At 35.9% G+C, this 20,051-nt stretch overlaps 1 protein-coding gene across 1 annotated transcript in view; it reads left to right on the top strand.

Moving 5' to 3' along the window:
- Lrrc49 (leucine rich repeat containing 49) overlaps positions 1–20,051 on the top strand; it is a 174,688-nt gene that overhangs the window by 21,636 nt on the left and 133,001 nt on the right. Inside the window, 1 exon segment of the mRNA XM_047542463.1 lies at positions 7,392–7,535. Coding sequence (XP_047398419.1) covers positions 7,392–7,535 — 144 coding nt within the window.

Here is a 20,051-nt window from a genome sequence, read left to right as displayed (position 1 = left end):
GATATGGTGAATTACATTTATTGATTTCTGGATGTTGAACCAGCCTTGCATCCCTGGGATAAAACCCACTTGATCGTGGTGCACTATCTTTTTAATATATTTTTGTATGTGATTTGCTAAAATTTTGTTGAGAATTTTTGCGTGGATGTTCATTAAGGATATTGTTCTGAAATTTTCTTTTCTCGATGTGTCTCTGTCTGGTGTAGGTATCAGGGTAATATTGGCTTCGTAGAATGAGTTTGGGAGGGTTCCCTCCTCTTCTATTTCATGGAATACTTTGAGAAGTATTGGAATGAACTCTTCTTTAAAGGTTTTGTAGAACTCAGCTGAGAACCCATCTGGTCCTGGACTTTTCTTTGTTGGTAGGCTTTTGATGACTTCTATTTCATTACTTGAAATTGATCTATTTAAGTTGTGTATGTCCTCCTTGTTCAGTTTAGGTAATTCATATGTCTCTAGAGACCTGTTGATGTCTTCGAGATTTTCTGTTTTGTTGAAGTATAGATTTTCAAAATAGCTTCTAATTATGGTTTGTATTTTACTTGTGTCTATAGTGATTTTCCTTGTTCGTTCTGAATTTTAGTAATTTGAGTTTTCTCTCTTCTTCTCTTTGTTAGTGTGGCTAAGGGTTTATCAATTTTGTTTATTTTTTCAAAGAACCAACTATTTATTTTGTCAATTTTTTCTATTGTTTCTTTTGTTTCAATTCAGTTGATTTCAGCTCTGATTTTAACTATTTCCTGTCTTCTTCTTTTTGGTGTTGCTCTGTTCTTCTTTTTCTAGGACTTTGAGCCGTAGTGTTAGGTCGTTTATTTGTTGATTTTTCCTTCTTTTATTGAATGTGCTCCATGAAATAAATTTTCCTCTAAGAACTGCTTTCATAATGTCCCAGAGATTTTGATATGTTGTTTCTTTGTTCTCATTTACCTCTAAGAATTTTTTAATTTCCTTCCTGATATCTCCTGTTATCTATTCATCATACAGTAGCGTATTATTTAATCTCCAGGTGTTAGAGTAGTTTCTGTTTTTTTACTCTGTCATTTATTTCTAACTTCAATCCATTATGATCTGATAGAATACAAGGTATTATCTCTATCTTCTTGTATTTGCTAACAGTAGCTTGTGGCATAATATATGGTCTATTTTAGAGAAGGATCCATGTGCTGCTGAGAAGAAAGTGTATTCGTTCTTTGTTGGATGGTAAATTCTATAAATGTCCATTAAGTCTAAATTATTGATTGTGTTATTGAGATCTATGGTTTCTTTGTTCAATTTTTGTTTGGAGGATCTGTCCAGTGGTGAGAGAGATGTATTAAAATCACCTAGTATTATTGTGTGGTCTATTTGATTTCTGGCGTTGAGAAGGATTTGTTTGACGTATATGGATGAGCCACTGTTTGGGGCATAGATGTTTATGATTGTTATGTCTTGCTGATTTATGGTTCCCTTAAGCAGTATGAAATGTCCTTCTTTATCCCTTCTGACTAACTTTGGCTTGAAGTCCACATTATCTGATATGAGGATGGATACTCCAGCTTTTTTGCTGAGTTTATGTGCATGGTATGTTTTTTTCCATCCTTTCACCTTTAGTCTGTGGATATCTCTTTCTATGAGATGAGCGTCTTGCAGGCAACATATTGTTGGATCTTTCTTTTTAATCCAATCTGTCAATCTGTGTCTTTTGATTGATGAGTTCAGGGCATTAACATTCAGGGTTATTATTGTGATATGATTTGTATTCCCGGTCATTTGACTCATTTTTATTTTTTGACATGACTTGGTTTCTCCTTTATTTGGCTGTTCCTTTAGGGTAGTTCCTCCTTTTGCTGATTTACATTGTTGTATTTCATCTCTTCCTCATATTTTGCTGAGAATATTTTGCTGAGAATGTTCTGTAGTGCTGGCTTTCTTTTTGTAAATTCTTTTAGCTTTTGTTTATCATGGAAGGATTTTATTTCGTTCTCAAATCTGAAGGTAAGTTTTGCTGGGTCTAAGATTCTTGATTGGCATCTGTTTTCTTTCAGAGCTTGAAAAATGTTGTTCTAGGCCCTTCTAGCTTTTAGGGTCTGGGTTGAAAAATCTGCTGATATCTGTATTGGTTTCCCTCTGAGTGTAATTTGATTCTTTTCTCTCACAGCCTTTAAAATTCTGTCTTTATTTTGTATGTTAGGTATTTTCATTATAATGTGCCTTGGTGTGGGTCTGTTGTAATTTTGTATATTTGGAGTCCTATAAGCCTCTTGTACTTGATTTTCCATTTCATTCTTCAGATTTGGGAAATTTTCTGATATTATTTCATTGAATAGATTGTTCATTCCTTTGGTTTGCTTCTCTAAGCCTTCCTTAATCCCAATAATTCTTAAATTTGACCTTTTCATGATATCCCATGATTCTTGTAGATTCTGTTCATGATTTTTACCATCTTCTCTGTTTGGTCAACTTTGTTTTCAAGAGTAAATATTTTGTCTTCAATGTCTGAGGTTCTGTCTTCCAGGTGTTCTATCATATTGGTTATGCTTTCTATGGAGTTTTTAATTTGGTTAATTGTTTCCTTCATTTCAAGGATTTCTGTCTGGTTTTTTTTTTTTTTAGTACCTCTAACTCTTTATTGAAATGATCTTTTGCTTCCCGCATTTCCTCTTTTAACTGCTGAGTGGTGCAATCATTCAAAGCCTGCATTTACTCTTTCATGTCATCGTTTGCGTCTATGATCATTTTAATTATGTACATTCTGAACTCCCTTTCTGACATTTCTTCTGTCATGCTGTCATTGGATTTTATTGATGTACCATCTAGGTTTGTTTGGGACATTTTCTTTCCTTGTTTTCTTATATTGGTCAGGTATCTACCCCTCTAGTAGTGAAACTCTAATGGCTTATAGTGTCCCTGTAGATTTCCAATAACTCGCCTCCTAGCCTTCAGTAACCTGAAGTCTTGGAGGAACTTGATAATGCAATGATACACAAGGAACCTGCCCCTCTAGGGGTGGTGGCCTTCAGGTGGAGTGTATTTCCTGCTGGTGGGAAGAGGTGCCTCCACTTGTTGACCGATGGTCAGTCCAAAGGGGGACTAGACTATGGGTTGGGGCATGACTGGTCTGGGCCTGTGTCTCTGGTTCTATCACCCGGGTGGGAAAGCCTCACCCGGTGGGGAAGACTCACCCAGTGGGGACATCTCACTGGGCAACTCTCCTCCAAGAAGTTCCCTTTGGTCCAGAACTACCACCTGGGCTGAGCAGCCCTCCTCTGCGACGTTCCCAGGGATCTGGACCTACCTCCTGGGCCAGGGAACCTCACCCTGCAATTGAGATTCTCACTGGGCAGCCCTCCTCTGCGATGTTCCCTGTGGCCTGCAACTACCACCTGGCCTAGGGGGCCTGCGAAGGACTCTCTCTCAAAGTGGCCCTCCTCTACAACGTTCCCTGGGGACTGGACCTACTGCCCAGGCCTGGGACCCTCACTCTGCACCGAAGCCTCTTGCTGGGCGGTCCTCCTCTACAATGCTCCTGGTTATCTGGGTTCACAGCTGCAGTGGGGGAGTCTCACTGGGCAACTCTACTCCATGAAGTTCCCTGCATTCCAGGACTACTGACCCGTCCAGGTAGCCTTGCCCAGTGGGAGAGACTCACCTGGTGGCTCTGAGATGGTCCTGAGTCTCTCAATACCTCCTCTTCTTGAATCCTGAGTCCTGTCAAAGGGCCCTTCCGATGATGATGGCCACGCCCTGAGGAATAATTCAAAATGCTTGCACCAACCTCCAAAGAAGCTGGGGAGCTCCAGCGAGTGTGCACTGAGTCAGCACAGAGGCAAGTGCAGTGTCCCTCAGCAGTAGGGAGGCAGGCAGGCAGGCTCAGCGATGGCGTCCAACCTCGGTGTGGGGGTCAGGCGGACCGGCTAGCTCTGCCCAATGACCAAGAAGAAACTTTTAAATGGAAAATCTGAGTCTTGTTTCAAAATAGCTAAATTCCAAAAGCAAAAGTTCATAATATTTCATAGCAAAGATGAACAGTCTTAGTGACCTTGGATTTCTAGAAAGTTAGGAGATGGACTATTCAAGATGAGACAATTAATGCCTGGTTCTAAAAATTTAGCATCAGGTAGCAAAAAATAAATAGAAATTTAAGTGAATATTTTTTCCCTTTTGAATTTACTTCCATTGGAAATAAAAACCACTTAGTGTACATTATGAAATAAAATACAATTGGTATGTGGATTTAAAAATGTTCTGAGGAATGATGGTGGTATTTAGGAAATGTATTGGGGAATGGAAAAAGATGGAGAGAGGGAAACTATCTGTGGATACAGAACACTTGAGAAACTAATCACAGTAATCTTGGTGAAAAGTGATGGTGGCATGAAAGTAATATCAGTAGGGACATTGTAAGGTCATAATTGAATAAGTTTTTTAAAAGTAGACAAATCAAGAGATAGCATTTGATATGTGAATAGAGGAATTTGAGTAGGTTGACTCTCAATTATGTATTTTGTTTGTGTTAAATTTCTGTCACTGTAACAAAATACCTGACTAAACAATTTAAAGGAAGAAAGATTTATTTTGTATTCAGAGTCAATTGGCTCTGCTGCTTTAAGGCCTGTGATAAGGAGAACATCTTAGCAAGGAAGGTGTGGTAAAGCCAAGCTGCTCATCTTATTGTAGCCAGCAAGAGAAGGAGAGGGAGAGGGAGCTGGTAAGGAGAGGGTGGGGACAAGATATCTTCAAGGACACTCCCACAGTGACCTACTTTCTCCGGCTAGGCCCATCTCCTAAAGTTCCCCACCACCTCTCTATACACCAGCCGCTGGGGATCAAACCTTGAACACATGAACCTTTAGGGTACATTCCAGTTCTTGGTCTTTCAGATTTTGTTCTCTTAGGGCTGCTTCAAGAAAGCACAGATGCTTCAATAAGACTCCATTTTTCCAGTGATGTGTTTCTCAGGGAGATTCTTCCCTTCCTGTGGTTGCTTGCCTGAGAGCAAACCTTTGCCCTTTCTATATTTCTAGGTAGGAAGGTTGTCTTTAAGCAGAGCAATGTGGGTTACTCCTACATGTAAAGATACAACTGAATCATCCAGCTGCCCTCCATTTGTTAAGAAACACTGTAGTCAATGTTGGGACTCTTTTCTCTAATTGGTATTACTCACAATTGGGCTTTCTTTTCCAACTTTCCCATTATCTTTCCATATCAACCAATTGAAATCTATGCTCTTAAGTTACACCACCATTTACCTGAAGCTTTTGACTTTGTGCGTGGCTGCAATGAATTACTGAGAGTTGTTTTGGCACATTGAATTGCAAATCAAGAAGCCAGATAATATCCCCAGTGATTTTTTTTAAATTATAGATTAATAGCTATATTTAAGAAATTAACAACATTTCTTTACAGAGTTTCCAAACTGGGAAGTACTGAAAAATGCAGGAATTCTAATTGCAAGTCTTCCAAGACTATGGAGTTGGAGAAAGCAGTTTTCTTTTTCTTTTTTTTGAAAGGCAGTTTTCTAAAAGAAATGTCGACGACTATTGGCAGAAGGGAAAAGACACACTATGCACATGTATTTGTTGGCTTTGATTTACTATACCAAAATACATGACACAGGCTCTTTTTTTACTTGTGAAGCAAAAGAAAAAGGAAGGTTTATTTTGGTTTGTAGTTCTAAAGGATCACAATAAGGTGGTGGCATTTGTTTTGGCTCTGACAAAAGCAGCACATGTTAGAGAGAGTACTCACTTCTTGACCCTGGAAGCAGAGCAAGAGAGGATGAGGTGAAGTCCCAAAACACCCTTCAGGGCACGCCCCAGTGACCTAAAGACCTCCCTCTAGACCCCACTTCTTAAAGGTCCATAGTACCTATTAATATCACCTACCTGGGGACCAAACCTTTACATATGGACCTTTGAGGGGCACAAACCATAGCAACAAATCAGACAATTGCGTATATTTACTTTATATATTTATATCTGTTTTGAATTCATAGAATTTATGTATTTAAACATTGCTTCTTTCCCATTTATGTTTATTATAGTTATACTGCTTGTTTTCCATATTCACATCTTTTTATTCTTCCTATTTCTGTTTTTCCTTTATATTTTGGGAGAATTTCTCTAACTCATGCTAAGAGTACTGATATCTTTTTCTACAGTGTCTATTTTGCAATTTTACTAATTCCATACTTTCCAAATTATATCACCTATTTAGTTTTGACATATTTTACTCTATATCATTATATAGTTCTGCCATCTGCAAATATTTTTAACCTTGTTTGTTCTTTTCCAGTTTTACTTCATTTTACATCAATTAGGTAAAAAACCAAAACATATTTTAAACATGATCGCAGGTTACTTTTATCTATTAGTGAATTTACAATAAACACATAATGTTTCTCTTGAAACTACATGGAACCTAGATGATGTCTCTTGAATGTAAGAACATCCAAATAACAACTTGGAAACTAGATTATAAATCTAAAAAAAGTTCTTGTAGCTAACATGTTCTTTGAAGTATTAGATTTAATAATTCAGATAATGCGGTAATAGCAGTACAAGTGGGCAGAAAAATCTCTAGTGACTGATTTTTTTTAATGTTCACCATAAAAATGTCATGATGACTCATTGTTACTTAAATACATTGTATCAAGATTGATGAGGATCCTTTTTTGTGTCATGCAAAAATGCATCCTGTTGTGCTATGCTTATTATCTAATAATAATGGGGCTTAAAATCATGGTGAGCTCTCATCATTTCATGGTGATGAACTCAGACTCCTCTGCTGCAGTTCAGTGCTGATGTGCATATGCATATTCCATGATTCAAATCTTCTTGTTCTAAATATTTAGTGTCTACCATATTGTGCCCTGACTAAAAGCATTATCTGTCTCCTCTCTCAAACATTTCTACTAATAAAACAATACCCATTCTCAACTTCCACTGGAGATCATGGTTCCTTGAATTATTCCATTCAGACTTTTGACTGCTTTCAGGATCTTTGAGTTAACAAGGGGAATTTGGTGTTATTCTCTTTCCTTGCCTTTTCTCTGAGAGGGAAGATTTCTTTGTCAAAACACTGTGAGCTTATGCCCTGGGCTCATAGTAAGTTTCTATTTGGCAGGTAGTCCATAACCTTATGGAACCTGGCAGTGTTGGGCATTTAGAACTCCTCCCAATGTGGACTGATTGATTATTTGATGAAATTTACTTGAAATATTTACTGTAATCAAATTGTAAAATGTGATCCTTTAGTTAAATGATGTCATATTATCTACATCATAGGAAATTGGAAATAGAGTGAAAATGTCTTCATATGAATTTGTCACTAAATACAATGACTTTGAGTGCTTTTTATAACATGTGTATATGAGATATTCTAATAATTCCTCTCTTATTTTTTTTAAACAGATTACCAGAATTGAAAATGTCAATCATTTGTGTGATTTGAGAGTTTTGAATCTTGCCAGGAATCTTTTGGGTCATGTTGATAATCTTAATGGACTGGATTCACTAACTGAACTTAATCTGCGACACAATCAAATCACTTCTGTGGTGAGTGTTACAATAAAATCTATATGTGCCCTTTAAGGAAATTATACAAATGTTACAGCTTTGCTTTATACAAAGTTAGACTCTAAAGTTATTTATATTTTTCTGAATTTAAATTGTGGATATAATTACTAAGTTTTATAATATGCTGATTTGGAAAATATTAAGGTTTTCTATTTTAAAGAATATGTGTATCCTTTATACATATATATACACACACACACACACACATATATATATATATATATATATATACATATATATACACAGAATAGAAGTACTATCACTAAATGAATCAGCTATCACTAAATGAATACTGAATCCTTTCTTGTTTTGTCATGGGTATAGAATTAGAAAGAAGGAAGGTTATTGGTGAATGAAATGATTGGTAAAAAATTTTTTCACTAAGAAAGAAAAGGTGCGGAGAGGAGAAGTGGGGTTGTGAAGATCCATATTAACATATGCTTTGTGGTTTTTTAAGAGGCTGCTTGATATAGTGGAAAGAGCATTGCATAGGGCCTCAGAGGCCTAGTTCTGGTCTCAGCTTCACTTCTAATTTTGTGATGTTGAATAAATAACATTCTCTGGGCCTCAGTTTAGTTTTTTTCTAAAACAAAACATAGGGCTAGATTGTCTTTAGGATCTTTTTGGCTTGTTGTTTCTGAAAAAGGAATTAACACATTTTCTTCATTTAAACACTATAAAAAGAAAAACGGCATTATGTTTGCTCATTTATTGTTGAAGCACTTGTAAAGGCACAATCTAACATTGAGTCCTTAGTCAAGAATTAAATACACTATAAGTGGTATACTGGAAAAGGTTGAGAGACAGAAGATGCCTTATCTCTAGTTTCATTTTGAAGTTTTCCCAGAAAATTCAGCCCTAGTAATGCTCATATTTTCTAGGAGGTTAGGATCATCTCAGAACCTTCTCCAACACATGGATTTATTCTAGAACTTATAAATTCTGTCTGTCCTTCCCAAGATAGGATATGAATATTGGAACTGGACTATTTATCTTAAAAGACACCTAGATGGGATTAATCCATTGCATTGCTAAATCTTCAGAAACTGCTCAGTCAGGACTTAATCTGTCCTTAGAACACTGGGTCTGGTAAGAATCCAAAAAGCTTTGGTAGAGTGAGGAACAGAAATCTATTAACACTAGCACATACATTCCTGTCTATATTTTGGCTTTCTTTCGGAAAGTACATAATGCATATCCGGGAAATTGCTTACTAAATTTCCAGATGAGTATTATCAGTAATCATTTCTTTTTTAGCTTAGGTAGCAGTAACATCTTATAGAAAGGGAATTGTATTAATTTTTAAAAATTAAAAAGGCAGTGGTAAGTATCATGTATATTATATAGTTATCAGAATGATGAATACAATGCATATTAATTATAGGAACTTGTGAATATAAATATACTCTATTTAATTTTTCCTTTCTCCACAGTTAGTACACTTAATTTTTTTTTCATGGTTTTGATGTTGTTCAGTGACTGCTAATGCTTAAATGAAGGACCATGTTAAGTAGTGGCTGAGTGTTGTATGCAGCTGAGTAAGTCTTTTATTTACCATGAGATCTCTCTATAAAATAATCACTGGATTGTGTGACTTGTTGAATCCCACACATTGACCTTCCCTTGAGGGTGAGTGAAAAAGGAAAGGCAGGTTCACTGTAATTGCCCAAATAAGAAATATTTGACTTTGGGGGATAGGTGGACTTTTGTTTCTCTTGTACTGGGAGAAACTGCCATTTCTTCTTCTTTTCCCTCTGATTTTGTTGTAGAGTCATTAACCATCTCCATAGATGAAACACCCACACTCTCCAACCTATCTTTTACAAATAATTCAACTTATTTAGAGACAGTTCTGAGGCTTCAACTAAGAATTTCTTCAGGGAGCTGCTATCTACATGCTTTATGCAGATGATAGGAGTGGGAGTGGGGTAGATTTGTTGGTGTTCCAGGAATAGCTATTAAGAAGACAGGCTTTCACTCACACATCTACTTGATTTGTTACGGTAACTAGAGTGTATGCCTGCTCTTTGTCTGTCCTCACTCTCAGCATGGACTAAGATGGTTCCCTGTCAAGAAAGAATGTCAGTATCAAGTGCAACATCTCGCCTCAGTTGTGAACCACAGTTCTCTCCACTCAGAGTTCTCTCCACTAAGATCCCATCAGTTTTCCACCTTTTCAGTAATTTTATCAAAAATGTTGGCCTGTGAAGGCAACTGTCACTTTTATGATATCCATGAATTTACTGATTTTAGTATGCTTTTTATTTCTTGACCCATTGCCTAATTCACCATCGTGAAGAGAAACTTCTGATTATTTTTTTTTTTTTTGGATACTGGGAACTGAACACAGGGACCCTCAACCACTAAGCCACATCCCTAGTCCCCCCTTTTTTTTCATATTTTATTTTGAGACTAGGTTTTGCTAAGTTACTTAGGGCCTCTTGAGTTGCCAAGGCTGTCTTTGAATTTGCAGTCCTCCTACCTTATTCTCCCAAGATAATAGGATTATAGGCATGCGCCACTGCACCTGACCTGATGTTTTTGATGTAGAAAAGTTATTGTTCATTTCTTCATTTGCCAGTCTTTCTCTTGAAAATTTCATACATGTCAAACTAAGTATCTTTTAAGCTTGTATGGTTCCTTTCACACATGAGAGAAAAATTCAACCCTTGATTTTCTGAGCCTGGTTTATTTCATTTAGCATGATGTTCTCCATTTCCATCCATTTACCAGCAAATGCCATAATTTCATTTTTATTTATGGCTTAGTAAAACTCCATTGTGTATATATGCCACAATTTCTTAATTTATTCATCTATATTGATAGGCATCTGGGTTGATTCCATAATTCTACTGCTGTGAATTGTGCTGCCGTGAACATTGAGGTGGCTGTATGACTATAGTTTGCTAATTTTAATTCGTTTGGATAAATATCAAGGAGTGGAATAGCTGAGCCATATGGTAGTTCATTCCTAGTGTTTTGAGGAATCTCCATACAGCTTTCCAGAGTGGTTGTACTGATCTGCAGTCCTACCAGTAATATACAAGTGTGCCTTTTCCCCTGTATACTTACAGCATTTATTATTGTTTGTGTTCTCAATAATTGCCATTCTAACTGGAGTGAGATGAAATCTTAGTGTAGTTTTGATTTGTGTTTCCCTGATTGCTAGAGATGTTGAACATTTTTTATATATTTGTTGACCATTTGTATTTCTTCTTTTGAAAACTCTCTGTTTAGTCTTTTGTCCATGTGTTGATTGGGTTGGTTTTTGAGTTTTTTATATATTCTGAACATTAATACCCTCTCAGAGAACCAACCTGCAAAGATTTTCTCCCATTCTGTAGGCTCTCTTTTTATGCTTTTATTTCCTTTGCTGTGCCGAAACTTTTTAATTTGATGATATCTCACTTATTAATTCTTCATTTTATTTCTTGAGTGTTAGGGGTTTTGTTAAGGAAGTCAGTGCTAGCACCAATATGATGGAGTGTTAACCCTATGTTTTCTTCTAGCAATTTTAAGGTTTCTGGTCTAAATCCTAAATTTTTGATCTATTTTGATTTGACTTTCATGCAGGTTGAGAGATAGGAATCTATTTTCATTCTTCTGCATATGGCTATCTGGTTTTCCTAGCACCATTTGTTAAAAAGACTGTCTTTTCTCCAACTAATATTTTTGGCACCTTTGTCAAGTATTATATATGGGTCTGTCTCTATGTCTTCTATTCTGTTCCATTGATCTTCATGTCTATTTTGATGCCAATACCATGCTATTTTTGTTACTATAGCTCTGTACTATAATTTCAGGTCAGGTATTGTAATACCTCTTGCTCAGTATTGCTTTGGATATTCTGGGTCTCTTATTCTTTCAGATGAATTTAAGGATTTTTTTTTCTAATTTGATGAATAATGTCACTGATATTTTGATGGGCATTGCATTAAATGTGCATATTGCTTTTGACAGTATGGCCATTTTGACAATATTAATTCTTCCTATCCAAGAATAAGGGAGATCTTTTAATTTTCTAAGGTCTTCTTCAATTTCTTTTTTCAGTGTTTTACAATTTCATTGTAGAGATCTTTTACTTCCTTGGTTAGATTAATTCCCAAGTATTTTTTTGAAATTATTGAGATTGGGATGGTTTCCCTGATTTCTTCCTTAGCAGAATCACTGTTAGAGTACAAGATAGCCATTGATTTATGGGTGTTGGTCTTGTATCCTGCTACTTTGCTGATTTTTCAGCTCAAAAAGTCTTCTGGTGAAGTTTTTGGGTCTTTTAGGGTAAGATCATATCATCTGCTAACAGAGATAGCTTGACTTCTTTTCCTGTTTCTATCTCTTTAATTTCCTTCTTTTGCCCAATTGCTCTAGATAGTGTTTTGAGAATTATATTGAATAGAAGTGATGAGAGTAGACATCCTTGTCTTGTTCCTGATTTTAGAGGAAATGCTTTCAGTTTTTCTCCATTCAGTATAATGTTGGTTTGGGATTTTTTGTAGATAGCCTTTATAGTGTTGAGGTAAATTTCTTGTATTCCTAGCTTCTCCAGAATTTTTAACATGAACGGGTGCTAGATTTTATCAAACACCTTATCAGTATCTATTGAGTTGATTATGTGATTCTTGTCCTTAATTCTATTTAAGTTGAATAAATACAATATGTTGAATAATCCTTGTATCCCTGGAATGAAACCCACTTGGTCATGTTGTATTGTCTTCTCGATGTGTTTTTGAATGTGATTTCCTCACATTTTATTAAGAATGTCTGCATCTGTGTACATTAGGGGTATTGGTCTATAGTTTTCTTTCCTTTGATACATCTTTGTCTGGTTTTTGTATCAGGGTTACACTGGCTTCATAGAATATATTTGGGAATGTTTCTTCCCTTTCAATTTCATGGAGTAATTTGAGAAAGACTGGTGTTAGTTCTTCTGTAAAGATTTGGTAGAATTCATCTGAGAATCTACCTGGTCCTGGTTTTTCTTTGTTGGAAGACTTTTAATTGCTGTTTCAATTTCATTACTTGATATTGATCTGTTTAGGTTTTCTATATCTTTCTGGTACAATTTAGGTGGGTAATATGTGTCTAGAAATGTGTCCGTGTCTTCTAGAATTTTCCAGTTTAGTGGAGCATAAGTTTTCAAAATAGTTTTTAATGATCCTCTGGATTTCACAAGTGTCTGTGGTGATATCTCCTTTTTCATCTCTAATTTTGTTTATTTGGGTCTTCTCTTTCTTTTGTTTAGTTTGGCTAATGGTCTCCTACTAATTTTGAAAGTAGTTTATTCTTCATTTTCTAAGGCCTTGAGGTGGAGCATAAGCTTATTTATTTGGAATTCCTCTATTTTTTTTTTAAATGTAGGCACTCAATACTATAAATTTTCCTCTTTTATTTCCTCTTAGAACTACTTTCATATTGTCCCAGAGATTTTAATGTGTTGTATCTCTGTTCTCATTTGCTTCTAAGAATTTCTGATTTCTTCTCTCATTTCTTCTTTGATCATTCTTCATTTAAAAGAGTATTATTTAATCTCCATTTGTTCATGTGTTTTCTATTATTGTTTTGCTCTTGATTTCTAGTTTCATTCCATTATGATCTGATAGGATGCATAGGTTTCTATCAATTTTTTATATTTTCTAAGACTTACATTGTGACCTAGAATATGGTCTATTTTGGAAAAGGTTCCATGAATATCTGAGAAGAAGGTAAATTCAGTTGTCCTTGGGTGAAATATTCTGTAGATATCTATTAGGACTATTATTTATAGTATTATTTAGGTTGGAAATATCTTTATTGATTTATTGATTTTATGTTTTGATAAGCTGTCTACTGGTGATAAGGATGTGTTGAAATCACCCAGTGTCATTGAATTGTGGCCTAATTGAGATTTGATGTCAAGGAGAAGTTTTGTTGTTTTTTTTTTTTGTATAGTTGGGTATACTGTCATTTGGGCATATATATTTTCTATTATTATATCTTTTTGTTGGATTATTCTATTTAACAGGAGGTACTAGCCTTCTTTGTCTCTTCTGATTAATTTTTGCTTGATATCTGTTTTGTCAGATATGAGAAGAGCTACTTCTGCTTATTTTGGACTCTATTTTTGTGGAATTTTTTTTCTGTATTTTTACTTTCAAGCGGTGAGTGTCTTTGCCTATGAGATGAATCTCTTGCAAATGGAATACAATTGGGTCTTATTTTTTCATCCATTCTGCTAAACTATATCTTCTAATTAGGGAGTTGAGAAAATTTACTTTCAGTGTTAGTACAGAAATGTGTAGTTTCTGATGTTTTGATTTTTTGCTATATTTAATTCTGTTTTGACTTTCATTTAGTAGATTATTCTTCTATTGATATACCTCTATTTGGAAACTTTGGGTTTTGTTTTTAGGTTCCTCTGTGTGCAGTTTAACTTTGAGTATTCTTTGTAGTGTTGACTTGGTAGTCACAAATTTTTTTAGCTTTATCCTTGGAAAGTTTTTTATTTCCCCTTCAAATCTGAAAGAGAGCTTTGCTGGGTATAGCAATCTAGGTTGGCAATTTTTTTTCTTTTAGAGCTTAAAATATATCATTCCAGACCCTCCTTGATTTTAGGGTCTGAATTGAGAAGTCAGAAGTAGCCTTATTGGTTTGTTTCTAAATGTGACCTGATGTTTCTCTCTTGCAGCTCTAATATTCTTTTCTTATTTTCTTTGTTAGGCATTTTGATTATTATGTGTTTTGAGCAACTTCTTGTTGATTTGGTCTATTTGGGGTTCTGTATGCTTTCTGTATGTGGATGTCTCTCATTTCTGATATGGGGAAATTTTTCTATTACTATCTCATTGAAAATATTCTTAATGACTTTAACTTATTTTCTTCTATCCCTGTGATTTGGTTTGGTTACTTGATGTTGCTCTAGAGTTCTCCTATATTCTGATCATGTTCTGTCATTTTCCCCTTTATTTCATTCTGTGTACTGAAGTTCCTATGTCTTGTTTCAAGGGCTGAAGTTCTGTCTTCAAGGGCTGAAGTTCTATTGTCTATGCAATCTAATCTGTTAGTGATCCTTTCAAGTGAATTTTTAATTTGATTAATTGCACCTTTCATTTCTAGGAGTTCTGATTCATTTCTTTTCAATATTTCTATTTCCTTATTGAAATGGTCTTTCATCTTCTGTATTTGCTCTCTTGTTCTATTCCTTAGGTTTTCTTTGTTCATTAAACATCTTAATAATCAGGGTTTTTTTTATAACCTTTCTCTGAAATTTCATCTCCTTCCATCTCTGTGGGATCTTTTTTTAAGGGATTGTGAATTTGGAGGAATATTTGTTTGCCTGTTTCCTCATTTTCTGAAGTCTTGGATTTGGGCAGCAATTGAGATGGTTTTCCTTTTCTCTCTTATACACATGTCCTTTTGTGTGTAGTTATCTTTTTTGTTCTGGGATTTCTTTCTGTTTTTGGTGTATGAGTACATGTCAAGGGGTGGAGCTTGAGTTCCCCCTCTGTTGTTCCTCCTTGGGGTGTGGTTGTTAGTTTGAGATTTTTGTCTCCCCAGTTCTAGGAGTTGAAGTAATGTTAGATCATGTAACATTCACTGTTACTTGGCACAGTTGTATTTCTCAGCAGCAGGATCTCTACTCTGTGATCATGAAATGTCCCAATCATTTTCCAACCCTTCTTAGTAGGAGTGCCAGGGATCACACTAATGTCAGCAACAGATGTATAGCCTTAAGATAAATGTCTGGTGTCTACTTTGACATCTGTAACACTAGTTGCCACCTATGTGGAATAGTAGGGTTAGCATTTAACATCAGTACCAATGATAAAAAGTTGTGAACTACATCAGGCACTCAACAGCAGGTGTCTACTATGTCGTCTACTGTATTAGTAATCACAATAACATGAATGGGGTAGGAATTTCATAAACTATATAATTATATTATTTACTGGAATTTCTGTTTCTTAAATAAAAGAAAAAAGGGTAAGAAGCTGAGAGAAAGTTTGAAATATTTAAAAAGTGATCCGAGGAGAGGCAGGAGGTATGTAGCAGATGTTGGATGTAAAGAGAAAGGAATAAAAAATTAACTGAAAATAATGAATAAAGGGAAGAGAGGGGGCTGAGGTTGTGGCTCAGTGGTAGAGTGCTTGCCTGGCATGTGTGAGGCACTGGGTTTGATTCTCAGCACCACATATAAATAAATGAATAAAATAAAAGGTGTATCAACAATTTAAAAAAAAAAAGGAAAGAGAGGAAAAGGTGACAGGAAGTTTGACTGTTAGGGGGAAAAGAGGGACAGGAACCAAGGTATGAACAAACCCACAAATGTAAGATCAAATCAACTCAAACCTTCATATAGTCATACCCCACTTCAGTCAAATCAAGGCTAAATAATAAACAAGTGCAGAAGAAAGCTATTAATGTGAAGGTGATATTATATGAATATCTATATATTTTTTCAAACCTGTCAGTGTAGCAAGAACACACATGCTCCCTGACACACATACATATACACATATAAAATCATGTATAGTGGAAAAAAGTAAAAAACAATACCTTATGATGAAATGATACTTGAAAAAAAATTTGTTCAGGAATAAAAAAAATTTTAAATGGTAATATAGATGAGAAAATAGAAATAAGGAAAAAGAAGAAAAAGAAAAACAATTTTGATAAGTGGAGCTGGGTTGTGGCTCAGTGGTAGAGCACTTGCCTAGCATGTGTGAGGTACTGGTTTGATTCTCAGCACCACATATAAAATAAAGGTCCATCAACATCTGAAAAAATATTTTAAAAAGAAAGAATGAAAGGGATTGCTTCCACTGTGGTGGTCAAAACTGTTGGCAGGAATGGATTTTCAGTCTCCCAGTATAGGGTGGGATAGACCAAGGAGTGCTGATGAATTGTGTAATCTTATAGTGGGGTGATGCAGAGTTCTAAATGGGAAGTTCCAGTAGTTGGGTTTAGTCTAGGGTAAATTTTGGAACTCTGTTGGTGGCTATTTGGTATTTGAGTCACACCCCATATTGCTGGTAGATGCTGATTCAGGTCTCTGTTGGATGTTTGGATCTCCGAGGCCTCTGGATTTTACACTCTTAGGACATTTCACAAGTTTCATCTTTACTGCCATGAATGTGATTTACCTGGTATCTGCAGGCACTCCTGGGTGGCCATTATAGTTGTCTTCAGAATATCTCTTTGGGACACCAATGACAAAATGAGCTTTTTCCCCTTGCTATTCAGAACCTGTGTGAGTCCGGTATAATTTTCTTTGTGGCTATTTCAGTCATTCTGGTTCAGACACACACTACAGGTGGTAAAATGGAACTGTTGGCTACTTCCTTTATGTGATCCCAGTTTATCTCTGCTGACTGCCACATGGCATTTATTGCTAGTTCCAGAGTCATGTCTGCAGTCATTTTCCAGGTCAGTGATCTCAGTTCCCTCTGAACTCTCCACCCTGGGAATCTGAGTGATTTTTGATTAGTTTCACTGAACATCTTTCCCCACTGACTCTGTGTTCATTAAGATCAATGTCCTCATGTATGATTACGCAAATGGTGTGACTCTACTTTGGGTACAACCACAGAAATGAAAGTTGTACCAAATTTGTGTACAATGAATAAAAAAAAAAAAAAATCAGTCTCTTTCTGGGTGCAGTGGCTCAGGCCTGTAATCCTAGTGGTTCTGAAGGCTGAGGCAGGAGGATTGCAAGTTTGAAGCCAGCCTCAACAAGTTAGTGAGGCCCTAAGCAACTTAGCAAGGCCCTGTCTCAAACTAAAAAATAAAAGAAAAAAAGGGGACTGGGGATGTGGTTCAGTGGTTAAATGTTCCCTGAGTTCAATCCCTGATACAAAAATAAGAATCAAAATAAAAATAAAAATCAGTCTCCCTCACTATCCACAGGCTCCTCCAAGCAAAAAAAAAAAAAAAAAAAAAAAAAAAAAAAATTTTTTTTTTTTTTTTTTTAATGCTCTGCCCTTCCCCTCAGCAGCAATCACCATGGCTGCCAGTCAAGCTGGTATTTCTGTATCACTTTATTTCTTTTATTCTGTTTGAAATTTCTGAGTTTCTGTAGTTCAGTACTATCTCTGTAGTTTCTCTTAAAGTTCAGTACTAAGTTTCAGTGAGTTCCCTTTGTTACCCACCTTACTGAGGAGCAGTCTTCTCACTTTGAAAATCTTGTGCTGGAGAGATGCTGGAAAGTGCCATCTAATCTGCCATCTTCTTCCCCACTCTATTATGTCTTCAAAGCTAGTAGTTTGAGGTTCCCAACCTTATCTTCCCTTTACTTCCCTTTACCCTTTCTTCTTCCCCTTCCCTTTGCCACCTTTCTCCCTCTCTGCTTCCTTCCTTCCCTCCCTTTTCCCCTTCTTTCCTTCCCTTTAAAAAAAGATAATACTTTTGTTTTTATGTTTTTCCATATATAGTCTAGAAGTAGCATATCAATTTTCAAGAAAAGCCCTACTGGTCTGTTTGAATTTCTTTGAATTTGATGACATGAGTCAATTTAGGATACTGAGTCTTCCAGTTTCTGTACTGATTTTTATACTTTTCTCCATAGTTAGCTTATATGCTTCTTGTTATATTTTTTCCCAGATAGCTTACACTTTTTGGTATTATTGTAAACTTTTTTGGTAAGAAATAGACCTCTTACTATTGCTGGTGTAAGGAACCACAGTTGATTTTGGTTCATTGATCTTATGTCTTAACAACCTTGCTCTGAACACTTAATTCAGATTATCAACAGATTATCTTTGATTTTCTATATAAACTATTGTTAACTTTTTGCAAATAATTAGAAGTTTCCCCTTAATTATTATATAACTTTGCTTTGTATTTGAATGTTTTCCTCCAAAATTAATATGTTAAAACCTAGTCACCAATGCAATCATATTAAGAGGTGATTAGGTGAATTGGATTGGTGCCTTTATGACAGTGGCTTGAGGGAGCTTGTTCGCCCCTTTTCTCAAACGAGGATACATAGAAGATGCCATCTATGAGGGATGGCCCCTTACTATACACTGAATGGATGGCACCTTATCTTGGTTTGTCCAGCCTCCAGAACTGTTGAGACTGACTTTCTGTTGCTTATAAATTATGCAATCTAGGGTATTTTGTTGTAGCAGCCTGAAAGGACTAAGACAGTTTTATTGTTTATACTTGTTTGAACTAGAAGAACCTTGTAATGCAAAGCTGAATAGAGAAGTAAAAATGGACGTTCTCACCTTATTCCTGATTTTAAAGGAAACATATCACCATATATGGTCACTAGATGCCATTTTTTAGTATGAAGAAATTATCTTCTGTTTTAAGTTTGCTTGGTGTTTATACTTTTTTCCTATACCTTAGATTGGTCATATAGATTCTTGTTTAATCTACTTTGTTTTTTTTTTTTATGTTTACATAGGGTAATGATGTTTATTTTATTTTTCCCCTCCCCCAACCCCTCCCACCCCTCTTTTCCCTCTACACAATCCTTCTTTCCTTCATTCTTACCGCTCTCCTTAGCCTAACTCTAAACCTAACCCTAAACCTAATGGTAGCCCCTCCCACCCCCCATTATATGTCCTCATCTGCTTATCAGCGAGATCATTCGTCCTTTAGTTTTTTGAGATTGGCTTATCTCACTTAGCATGATATTCTCCAATTTCGACCATTTGCCTGCAAAATGCCATAATTTTATCATTCTTCATTGCGGAGTAATATTCCATTGTATAAATATGCCACAGTTTCTTTATCCATTCATCAACTGAAGGGCATCTAAGTTGGTTCCACAATCTGGCTATGGTGAATTGAGCAGCAATGAACATTGATGTGGCTGTATCTCTGTAGTATGCTGAGTTTAAGTCCTTTGGGTATAGGCCAAGGAGTGGGATAGCTGGGTCAAATGGTGTTTCCATTCCAAGCTTTCTGAGGAATCTCCACACTGCTTTCCAGAGTGGCTGCACTAATTTGCAACCCCACCAGCAATGTATGAGTATTCCTTTTTCACCACATCCTCGCCAACACCTATTGTTGCTTGTATTCTTGATAATCGCCATTCTAATTGGGGTGAGATGAAATCTTAGGGTAGTTTTGATTTGCATTTCCCTTATTACTAGGGATGTTGAACATTTTTTCATATATCTGTTGATTACTTGTACATCATCTTCTGTGAAGTGTCTGTTCATTTCCTTAGCCCATTTGTTGATTGGATTATTTATATTCTTCGTGTAGAGTTTTTTGAGTTCTTTATAGATTCTGGAAATTAGCGCTCTATCTGAGGTATGGTTGGCAAAGATATTCTCCGACTCTGTAGGCTCTCTCTTCACATTTCTGATAGTTTCCTTTGCTGAGAGAAAGCTTTTAAGTTTGAATCTATCCCAGTTGTTGATTCTTGCTTTTATTTCTTGTGCTATGGGAGTCCTGTTAAGGAAGTCTGATCCTAAGCCAACAAGTTGAAGATTTGGACCTACTTTTTCTTCTATAAGATGCAGGGTCTCTGGTCTGATTCCGAGGTCCTTGATCCATTTTGAG

This window comes from Sciurus carolinensis, chromosome 2 (assembly GCF_902686445.1).
Source record: "Sciurus carolinensis chromosome 2, mSciCar1.2, whole genome shotgun sequence".
NCBI classification, from domain to species: Eukaryota; Metazoa; Chordata; class Mammalia; order Rodentia; family Sciuridae; genus Sciurus; species Sciurus carolinensis.
Note: the sequence above shows the minus strand (reverse complement) of the source record. Positions and strands in the feature narration are given on the sequence as shown.